This window comes from Hylobates moloch, unplaced genomic scaffold, assembly GCF_009828535.3.
Source record: "Hylobates moloch isolate HMO894 unplaced genomic scaffold, HMol_V3 SCAFFOLD_2, whole genome shotgun sequence".
Lineage (NCBI taxonomy): Eukaryota > Metazoa > Chordata > Mammalia > Primates > Hylobatidae > Hylobates > Hylobates moloch.
Genome location: NW_026652277.1, coordinates 129069259 through 129080482, shown reverse-complemented (window position 1 = coordinate 129080482; position 11224 = coordinate 129069259). Strand labels below are relative to the sequence as shown.

Genomic DNA, 11224 nt, shown 5'->3' with positions numbered 1-11224 from the left:
TATGGATTCCCAATTTGGAAATCATCTCATTTTCATTTCTAGAATCACAGATCAGGAGGCGAGATAAACAAGGCCTATGTTAAGTGACAGAGTGCAGGGCTAGGAGTCAAGGCTTGAAGCCAGGCCCCTTGGGCCCTGTTCTGTGTTCTCTTCATTGAAATTAGAAATCAAGTGAGTCATTATCATTCTTTGATCCAACCCTACAGATAAGGTAAAGCAATTAATAAAACTACTTCTCCATTCTTTTTTTTTTTTTCTGAGACACAGTCTTGCTGTCGCCCAGGCTGGAGTGCAGTGGCACGATCTCGGCTCACTGCAAGCTCTGCCTCCCGGGTTCACACCATTCTCCTGCCTCAGCCTCCTGAGTAGCTGGGACTACAGGCGCCCGCCACCACGCTCGGCTAATTTTTTGTATTTTTAGTACAGACACGGTTTCACTGTATTAGGCACGATGGTCTTGATCTCCTGACCTTGTGATCTGCCCGTCTCGGCCTCCCAAAGTGCTGGGATTACAGGCGTGAGCCACTGCACCTGGCCCATTTCTCTTTTATGAAACTATTCTCAACTTTCCTGGAAAAATATTGATACCTGATAATTTGTTCAACCAATCAATTCAACTCCTACATGGTCTCATTCCACGAGAATACCCCCCTTCTCAAAAACAAATACCTTCTTTGGGTGCTCTGAGGGGTGGAGACCATAAAATATTTCCTCATCAGTCACATATCAAATACTGGCCTTATAACAAGATCCTACTGTACGTGTATGAGACCATTTGGTTATTTATGGAAGACTCTGGGAATTACAGAACATTTCAAAAATTTTTAACATTCACTATAATTTGGATCTAAAAATTTTAATCCCCAAAGCATGGTGAAATTCTGCTAATGCTCTGCTCTGAATGGTGTCCTCAGAAGTGGCAGTTATTCAAAGATGTCAGTGAGTGATCCATCTTCTCTAAATGTTAGTCCCTTTTGTCCTGGTTTCTGGCAAGTGCTTCACATGGGAACTGCCAGTATTAAAAGGAGAAGACTCAAACACCAGTGCATTTGATGGGTATTGATTATAGACTTCAGCTGTGGGCTCCGTCAGACTACTTCTAGATGTCTCTATTATAGAATGCCTCACTGTATCATTCGTTTCAATCATTTCAAAATCCATTTCATTCCATTTTTCTGCATCCTCCTCTTCATTCTCTTCCTCATATTCATTTAGCCTGGAGCTAGAGAGCAGAGCTTTCTGGTCCTCACTCTTTCTGTCTTCTTTTCGCTGGCGATCAAGAGGTGAAGTGGCTAATTTATATAGCACAGGAAATAAAATCCCAGTAGCTATTGATGCTCCCAAAGAGGTATACAGAACTACAGGCAAATCAGGGTATTTTCCTTGAAGAATTCCAATGACTGCAGGAATAGCCATTTCTCCCAGGGAAGCACCAATTACAAAAAATGCTGCAGATTTCCCATGGATGGTCGTGTACTGCTCAATCCAAGAAACACCACTCGGAAACGTGGTTGCCATTGAAGCCCCATACACTGAAGTTGCTATCCAGAGACAAATTGGGTTCTTGTCAAAAAGCACCAGAAATAAAGATGAAGTCAGGCTGCCAATGTTGCTCAATACAATCATGGTTCCAGGCTGTAAACAGGTAGCAAAAAAGATTGCTAGGCCCCTACAGGCTGCAAATGTCCCCCAGAAGATGGAGTTCAACCCAGCAGCTTCACTTTCTTTCATGCCAGCATGGGTGGTTGCAAATGAGAAAACATAAGAGCCATATGTTACCTCGGCTCCAACATAAAAAAAGAAGAACAGAAAAAGGAGACAAAGAAGGGCGTTGTGATATTTTGCTCTTCGAAATGTCTCAGCAGATGCTCTTGCTTTTTCTTGCTTTGAGCTATTCTTTAAAAACAGACCAAAAAAAATGATGGAAACTAAGAACATGTAACTACCGATAACAGCATAAGCCCACAGTAAATTCTTATCATTAGGTACTCCAAACAGAGCTTCCGAGTCAGCGTCAGATGATCGGTTGAGTGCAGGATGGAAATCAGACTCTGTGTGGTTTTCAGCAGACGCTGTCGGACCCAAAGCCAGTTTAGCTAGCAGTGGAGCCAAAAAGGCACCCAAGGCAAAAGAGAAGTGTAAGGCCTGCATATGTGGGGCTCCTTTGTCCCCCCAAATAGCCAAGATAAGGACGTTACCACCTGTCAATGAAAGATGGGAAAAATTATTTAAGTTAAACACAGTTACTTACTTACAAAAAAAAAAGTTCACTTATCAGAAAGGGGGTGAGTCTATTTTACATAGCACAAGCATTATAACATTCTAATTATCAAACACTGCAACTAAATCAATTCTGAGTAAGGAATTCTAACCCACTACCACCAGGCAACTCTAAGCATCATAACATCATGTACTCACAAATCGAATTCTACAGTCTAGTAGACTACTACCTCCTAGAACCAAGCACATTAGCAAGACGCTTTTTATAATACAGTTCTAACATCAGACTGGGGAAGAAATATTTATATATTAATATTTTACATATATATTTAAAAGGCAAAATTTTATCATCAGATAGTAGCCAAATTACCAAAGCTTTTTGTACTTGCTGTTGGTAGCCACTTGAGGAAAATTACTTACTTATGTATGTAACAGATGCGAAACACACGTCCAGGAACCTGAATAGCCAGGATTCTGGTGTGCCCATTAGAGGAAACAAGGACACCGTTTAGCATCTGAATTTATACTGTCTAAACATCTAGGAGGAGAAAGGCAAGAAGCAGCACATCTTGAGATCTCTTCTTTTTTTTTCAACAGATATTTTCAGATAAATATATAATTCTACCCTCTAATTTCATAACCAAATTAACCCTAAAGTAAAATAAAATATTTCCCCAACAGATCACATAACAGCAAAGCTGTTATGTGAGGGGTAGAAAGGGAGGGGTAGAAAGCTGGTTTTAGGAGTAAACAGATGTCATCTATGTTATTTAGTAGGTTTTTTGTTTGTTTGTTTTTGAGACCCAGGCTGGAGTGCAATGGCACAATCTTGGCTCTCTGTAACCTCCGCCTCCTGGGTTCAAGCAATTCTCCAGCCTCAGCCTCCTGAGTAGCTGGGATTACAGGCACGCGCCACCATGCCTGGCTAATTTTGTATTTTTAGTAGAGACGCGGTTTCTCCATGTTGGTCAGGCTGGTCTTGAACTCCTGACCTCAGGTGATCTGCCTGACACAGCCTCCCAAAGTGCTAGGATTACAGGCGTGAGCCACCCCCCCATTATTTAGTAGGTTGTTTTGTTTTGTTTTTTGAGATGGAGTCTCGCTGTGTCACCCAGGCTGAAGTGCAGTGGTGTGATCTCAGCTCACTGCAAGCTCTGCCTCCTGGGTTCATGCCATTCTCCTGCCTCAGCCTCCCGAGTAACTGGGACTACAGGCACCCACCACCACACCTGGCTAATTTTTTTTTTTGAGACAGAGTCTTGCTCTGTCGCCCAGGCTGGAGTGCAGTGGCGCAATCCCGGCTCACTGCAAGCTCCACCTTCCAGGTTCACATCATTCTCCTACCTTAGCCTCCTGAGTAGCTGGGACTACAGGCGCCTGCCACCGTGCCTGGCTAATTTTTTTGTATTTTTTAGTAGAGACGGGGTTTCACCATGGTCTCGATCGATCCCCTGACCTCGTGATCCACCCATCTCGGCCTCCCAAAGTGCTGGATTACAGGCGTGAGCCACCGTGCCCAGCCTATTTAGTAGGTTTTAAAAGACATGATAATATGGGAAAGAATCTACTGAAGGAGGGCAGGAACTTCAAGGACAGAAAAGAAAAAGAAAGAGCCTAGTCCATACCATAGATCTCTCTTGGCTTGGAAGTCAGGGTAAATGTCAAGTTGGATTGATGCTTCTATGCTTTCTCAGCCAAATAACAGTTCCAAACTTGGTTTAACCTATTAAACCACCAATTCCTCCCACAGTAGCATGATAAAGTTCTACCCCAAGATGAAAGCCTATTCACCCGCACTATAATTACCCACACAGGGGCCCTTCCCTGTTTGTACAATGCAAATCAATTATCTCTCATAGAACAAAATTCTTTAAGTTCATTTCAGAGTTGGCTGCTCAGAAACAGGCCCCCTAATTGGCAAGAATAGCTGCTAGAAGGGTGATTCATTCTGAGTGACTCACAACCAACTCAGTAGGTCTGTGTCATTTTAGGGGTCATTGCAAGTGACAGTTTAATATCATCTGCTGTACTTCTTCTAGCAAGTCCCTACTCCCAGAGATAACGTTAAAGAGCTCACTAACCTGTATCCAGAATGCCAATTGAAACACCGAAGATAGCCATCATGACAGTGAGTAATATTGCTGTCTTGCAAAAAGGAACAAGATAAAGACCAACTGTGGTAGCCAACATTGAGATTCCTGGGAAGGTAGAAAGTCAGCTATAAAAAATAATATCCATGCAGTCATGGATCAAGTCAACATCATAAATGTCCAAACATGCAAAATCAGGTCAAATTTAAATTAGATAATGAGATGAGAGTTTTTGCTTCTAAAAGTGATTATTTCATTTGAATCTTTTATAATCTTTATGGATTATGAAATATAAATAATTATAACACAAATACATTTCCAGCACTGCTAGTAATCAAACTGCAAATTATACCATAAGGCAAAGTTTTACACCAAAAGAGACAAGCCAAAACTAATTTAAATGATTCACATTTAAGCACCTAACAGGAATTTTTAGACATGAGGCAAAAAATTAAAAAGACAAAAATAAAATGCAATTACTAGAGTAGTTTGTAATAAAATTTACTAAATAAATTAGTTTGGGAAATAGGGAGGAAAATACAAGAAATATGTTCTTTCAACCCACTTTGGAAATAAGAGAGATTATTAATTCCTTAACAAATTATTATTCTTGCTTCCAAAAGAATTTTATCATATTAATCTAAATTTTCTCTAAATATTTCAATTTATTCAAAAAAAGTATATGTTAAAAGCTTTGCCAGGCCAGGTGTAGTGGCTCACACCTGTAATCCCAACACTTTGGGAGGCTGATCCTTTGAGCTCAGGAGTTCCAGACCAACCTGCACAACATGGTGAAACCCCGGCTCTACTAAAAACACAAAAATTAGTCAGGCATCGTGGCTCACACCTGTGGTCCCAGTTAACTGGGAGGCTGACATGGGAGGATCGCTTGAGCCCAGGAGGTGGAGGTTGCAGTGAGCAGAGATCGCATCACTGCACTCTAGCCCAGGCAACAGAGGGAGAGGAGACCCTGTCTCAAAAAAAAAGCAGCTTTGCCATCTATTTCCAGGGTGAGATAGAGCACTCTGGGGTTGTCCAACGACAACATGGGGCAACAGGAACAAAAACATAGCCTATATCAGTCCACCCAACCTCCCTTCCCCTCTTCATTCCCAATCCACGGTGTAGCCTGGGCAGGTTCAAGGAGCTCATTCTCATCTGTGGTGACCCCAGAAAATCTGCCCTAAATCCTTCAAGCAGAGTTTTTTGGACAACCAGTGTGTGATCCAGGAGTGGTATCTAAATTATAGTGGTTGGGAAGGCTAAGGATTGCTAAGACACTCTAGAGCTAATCTAAATTTCCAGAGGGCCCCAGCACAGATTCCCTCTAACTGTCAAGATGAAAGCAGGTACCAGGGAAACTCAACTGCCACTGAGAACACCTAACACTATACCCATTTCAGTGGCCAACCATTCTGCACGCTAGTATTTTCATATTTTCAAAGACAACTTGTAAATTCACTTCACAGTCATAAAGAAGCTAAAATTAGCATTTACTTACCCAAAAGTAAAAAATAATTCATGACATCAACAAGAAATCCACCAATCACAGAGCCATTCAAATATCCCAAGGCACGACCCACAAAAATGAAAGACAGACTACTGATATTTCGGTTCACGTTTGTTGCCAAATCTTGAAACGTGGGTCCCACTATAGCAACACTCAATCCCTAAAATTTAAAAAGACAAAAGTTTTTACTTATAATCATTAAAATAATGTCTAACAATGTGGTAGTTTCTTCCACTATAAAAAAAAAAGGGGTGGAGGGTCTGGGATTTACAATGTAATGTAGGGAATTAGACTACTGTGTTTTTAGTTTTGACTAAAATTCTATTTTTTTTTGTTTTGACACCTCTCAATTAAAAAAAAAATTTTTTTTGTTGCAATCCTGTTTCCTTTCTGAACAATACCTTTAAAAGACTATTCTGTATTAATAAAATGTAATATTAAAACTATTTTTGAAATGGTTTCGTATATTTTGAAATATACTACATGCACAAGTAAGAATTTGGGTATTAAAAATTTAAATTGGCTGGGCACAGTGGCTCACACCTGTAATCTCAGCACTTTGGGAGGCCGAGGCAGGTGGATCACGAGGTCAGGAGTTTGAGACCAGTGTGGCCAACACAGTGAAACCCCATCTGTACTAAAAATACAAAAATTAGCTGGGCATGGTGGTGGGCGCCTGTAGTCCCAGCTACTCGGGAGGCTGAGGCAGGAGAATCGCTTGAACACGGGAGGCGGAGGTTGCAGTGAGCTGAGACTGCACCATTGCACTCCAGCCTGGGCGACAGAGCAAGACTCTGTCTCAAAAAGAATAAATTAATTAATTAAATTAAGTCAGGTATGGTTGCTTACACCTGTAATCCCAGCAATTTGGGAGGGAGAGGTGGTAGGATTGCTTGAGCTCAGGATTTTGAGATCAACCTAGGCAACCCCATCTCTACAAAAATAAAAATAAAAAAAATCAGCCCGGCGTGGTGGCACATGCCTGTAGTCCCAGTTACTAGGGAGGCTGAGATGGAAGGATCGCTTAAGCCCTGAGGTCGAGACTGTAGTGAGTTCTGACTGAGCCACTGGAAAACATCAAAACATTGATCAAAACATCAAAATATGATTCCTGTTTTTTATGTTGTTAAACAGCAATATTTCTGGATGCACATGGGGTCCTTCCCCTGAACTATATACATAAAACATACAGGAGATAAACAATTTAAATGTTTCTAAATCTACACTTTTCTTCCACGCCATCAGAATTACAGTCAGTAAAGGTTGCTTAGAAAATATTACACGCCCAAGTACAGAATGACTTTAACAATAAAACTTTACTCAATGCAGTGTCAGCAAGAGGTAAGGATTACAATTGACTTTCAGAGGAAATTCATTGGACACTTAAAGAAAAAAACGCTTCCAATCAGTCTACATTTCCAGAATAACTGATTCTAATTGCCCTGCTCTGCTCTAAATGCATGGGGTGCGCCCCCTGCCCAACTCGTAACAGTCTAAGACCAAGGACCACTAATGGCCCAGGTGCACAGCAAGCACCTAGTACTTCGAGAGAAGCCTGAGCACAGAATCTAATCAAATTAGTTCACGTCTTCAAAGGATTTACAACAGGACCGGACAGTCAGTGACGACTCACCAAAAGTCTGAGGTGATTTCTTTCTTCACCCCTCCCCAACGCGCCCGATCAAAATACTCTAAGAAACAATAGTGGGTCAGAGTCCCTGAGATGGTAAGTGACCACAAATGACTCCTGGGAGGACTCAATCTCTCAACTCCCCCAGGATTATAATTATCAAGTGATAAGGAGGACGTTTCTGAAAAGTGAATTGAGCGGCGACCCAGGGGTTTGGGAAAAGGCGCTTCTAGGCTTGCCCTTTGCTCCAAGAAAAACATTTAAGAATCTCAAGGTTGGTTTTATTAATAAATAGGACTGTGGGCAGAGTAAGAGACGTATTTCTGGCTCTATCACTTAACCAGCTGTGTGATCCAGAAAGTCACTTTCCCCTCCGGGCCTATTTCCTTATCTGCAAAATTAAGCGGTTGGCTGAATTTGGTCAGACCACCAGGAAGAAATTCCAGAAAAGCAGTTTTTCTGTGTAATAATTTGGGGATTTACTGGGTGGGTGCGGAGAGCAGCGGCCAAAGACCTGGGCAACCCCTCCTGCAACCTTCCCATCCCACGAAGGAGACGTAAGAAGTCTTGCTGGGCCGGGCGCGGTGGCTCACGCCTGTAATCCCAATAATTTGGGAGGCCGAGGTTGGCGGATCACCTGAGGTCAGGAGTTTGAAACCAGCCTGGCCAACATGCCGAAACCCCGTCTCTACTAAAAATACAAAAAATAGGCGGGCTTAGTGGCAGGTGCCTGTAATCCCAGCTACTCGGGAGGCTGACACAGGAGAATAGCTTGAACCCTGGGGGCGGAGGGTGCAATGAGCCGAGATCGCACCACTGCACTCCAGCCTGGGCAACAGAGCGAGGCTCCCTCAAAAAAAAAAAAAAAAAGCTTGCTGGAGCTGAAAGACGTATTCAGAAAACCTATTTCCTCCAAGATTAGAATTGTGCCCATTTTCTAGATGATTAAACTGAGGCCCAGTCAGATTAGTTAACCCGCCCAAGGTCAGTTTGCAAGTGGCGAAGGCAAGACTCGAACGCCCCAGCCTGGGAGTGTTGCAGCCCCGGCTCTCACCAGCCCCAGGAAGGAGGCACACAGCATCAAGGTGGTGAACCACCGCAGCTTGCTCTCGGTCCCACCGCTCTGCCGGGAGACCACCACCACCTCCGGCTCTGGCTCATTCTCCGCCGGGGCCTCCGCCTGCAGGAGCCGCTGCCCCGCAGCCTGGGGCCCGGCCCCACTGAGCTCCACCTCTAACTCCAGCTCGGCGGCTCCGGAGAAGTCGTCTTGCTGCCGCCGCGCTTCTCAGCAGAACCTCTGGAGCTCCGAGACGAGCACTGGCCCCGACCCCAGGCACGGCTGTCCCTCCGGGAGCCACCTCCCAGCTGACCGCCCGGAACCGGGACGCAGAAGAGGAACTTCGGCACGCCGCAGGTGTTCGGGTCAAAAGACGCTCGCTCTCCAGCAAGCAGGCGCATGCGCGGGTCACGTAGCGGAAATGTGGCCTCTCGCCAACCGGGATCGCGCCTCAAGCCGGAAGTTGATGTGGTTGCCTAGGAGACCGGACCTGGCACTCTAGCCTAGGCATCATACTTAGCTGAGCCCACAGAGGCTGGCTGACGTGCGCCCCATGGCGGAGCGAGCTGAAGCTGCAGCCTGCGACCAGAGAAATCAAGGGGTAAAAATGCGGCCAAACCATTATGAGGAAAATAGGCCAAGAATTACACGGTAGCGCCTCGCGCCGGCTCCCCGGTCTCCTGGGGAGAGGAGGGAGCCTGGAGAGCTGGTCCTTATACAGCTTTCTGAAATCCCTGAGATCTGTCGATGAATCGCACATCTTTCACTCCACAAGTATTTGTTGAACGTTATTGTGTAAATTATCACGTATATTATCTCAATTAACCCTCACGACACTCCAAATTCCACGTTATCCCCGTTGTACAGATAGAAAGATTAAGTCATAGAAAATAACTAACAACCTGCCCAAGCTCAGTCATCGAATTAGTGGCCATATAGAAACAGTGTAACAGTAGCTCAAGAAAGAAATCGGGATCCAAAGCTGTGGTTTCAAACACAATTCCTGAAATAATTCCAATTCCTGAAATAATTCCAGGTTGTAAAGAAGTGGAGCGTGGCAGCCGGGCGCGGTGGCTCACGCTTGTAATCCCAGCACTTTGGGAGGCCGAGGCGGGCGGATCACGAGGTCAGGAGATCGAGACCACGGTGAGACCCCGTCTCTACTTACCGGGCTGGTGGGGCCTGTATCCCACTACTCGAGAGGCTGAGGCAGGAGAAGGCTGAACCGGGGGTTGGAGTCCGAGATCCCAATGCACTCACCTGGTGACAGACGAGACTTGTCTCAAAAAAAAAAAAAAAAAAAATAGACTGGCATCGATTGAGGAATTTTTTTTAAACTTTAATTTTAGGCATGCACGACTGTATTACATATGTATACATGTCCATGTTGGTGTCTGCACCCTTAATATTAAATTTCCCTCCCCCCTGATTTGAGGAATTGTTTCCTTTTGCTCTTTAACAAAGCGTACCACCGCCTCAAAATGTTATATAATTTTCTTTGTGGTCTATTTGAAATGTTCTTTTCCACCTGATTCTTCCAACTTTCATCCACTTAGGCTCCCAGACTACAAACCTTAGTCTCATCATTCCTTGCAACCCGTCTTTCCAGACTTACTCATTTAGTCATTAAGTCTTTCCCTGACCCGCACTCCCACTTTTTTTGTTTTTTTGTTTTTTACTTTTTTGAGACAGAGCCTATGTCGCCCAGGCTGGAGTGTTGTGGCGCTTTTTGGTAGAGACAAGGTTTCACCATGTCGGCCAGGCTGGTCTCGAACTCCTGACCTCAAGTGATCCGCCTGCCTTGGCCTTCCAAAGTGCTGAGATTACAGGTATGAGCCACCATGCCCCGCCAAGCATTTCTTTCCTTTTTTTCTTTCTTTTTTTTTTTTTTTTTGAGACGGACTCTTGCTCTGTCGCCCAGGCTGGAGTGCAATGGTGCGATCTTGGCTCACTGCAACTTCTACCTCCTAGGTTCAAGCGATTCTCCTGCGTCAGCATCCTGAGTAGCCAGGATTACAGGCGCGTGCCACCACCCACGGCTAATTTTTGTATTTAGTAGAGACGGGGTTTCACCATGTTGGTCAGGCTGGTCTCGAACTCCTCCTCGTGATCCGCCCACCTTGGCCTCCCAAAGTGCTGGGATTACAGGCGTGGGCCACCGCTCCCGGCCCGCCAAGCATTTATTTTAGAGCAGGTCAGCTGGCATTCCTTCATATGAGAATGTCTTTATTTCACTTTGATTCCTGAAAATATTTTCACTGAAAATAGAGTTCTGGGCTAACAGTTATTTCCTTTCAGCACAGAAAGATGGGATTTCTATTCGAGTTTTAGCTACCCATGCCACCCAACAGTTCCTAGCTGGGGTCTCTCCTCAGGACAAACCACAAGAAAAGAAGAAAAAAGCCAGGAAATTCATCCCCTTGCAGGTTTCTAAGTTTTGACTCCCTACCTCAATTCTTTATTTACTTTTCAGAGTCTGCAGGTGGTTGCCATTTGTATTCTGTCATGAGTCTTTTAGTTGTAATCAGTGAGAGAGGGGCTGAAGTAGACTAATGACGCCAAACCAGGACGTTTTCTACCTATCTTTGGAGAATCCTTGTTTAAAAAGAAAAAAAAAAAAAAAAACCTACTTTGCTGTCAGGCTTTTCTGACCTGCCTTTCAGCCTTGAGGCTGGTTTAGTTTCACTAATTCTTATATAGTTGTGCTGCTGCTAAAT

The 11224-nt window shown here is 44.2% G+C and overlaps 1 protein-coding gene across 3 annotated transcripts; it reads right to left on the bottom strand.

Annotated features, from left to right (window-relative positions):
• Positions 1-764: 764 nt before the first annotated feature.
• MFSD4B (major facilitator superfamily domain containing 4B) lies at positions 765-8813 on the bottom strand. 3 transcript variants are annotated; one of them, XM_058435490.1, is made up of 4 exons: positions 8682-8813; positions 5812-5980; positions 4302-4418; positions 765-2201 (listed from the first exon to the last, which is right to left on the bottom strand). In XM_058435490.1, exons 2-4 carry the CDS (start codon positions 5831-5833, stop codon positions 958-960), a joined length of 1383 nt encoding a protein of 460 aa, XP_058291473.1. In that variant the 5' UTR covers positions 5834-5980; positions 8682-8813; the 3' UTR covers positions 765-957. The 3 variants fall into 3 exon arrangements, with proteins under 3 accessions (XP_058291473.1, XP_032012639.1, XP_058291472.1); XM_032156748.2 differs by lacking the exon at positions 8682-8813 and adding an exon at positions 8505-8634; XM_058435489.1 differs by lacking the exons at positions 4302-4418; positions 8682-8813 and adding an exon at positions 8505-8634.
• Positions 8814-11224: the final 2411 nt, after the last annotated feature.

Excerpts from the sequence above, each read along its gene's own strand:
- MFSD4B (XM_032156748.2), bottom strand. The coding sequence starts at position 8,531 with ATGCTGTGTGCCTCCTTCCTGGGGCTG. Across the intron at positions 5,981-8,504 it reads GTGCCTCCTTCCTGGGGCTG|GGATTGAGTGTTGCTATAGT; the intron begins GTGAGAGCCGGG and ends TTTAAATTTTAG. Across the intron at positions 4,419-5,811 it reads GAATTATTTTTTACTTTTGG|GAATCTCAATGTTGGCTACC; the intron begins GTAAGTAAATGC and ends CTACCTTCCCAG.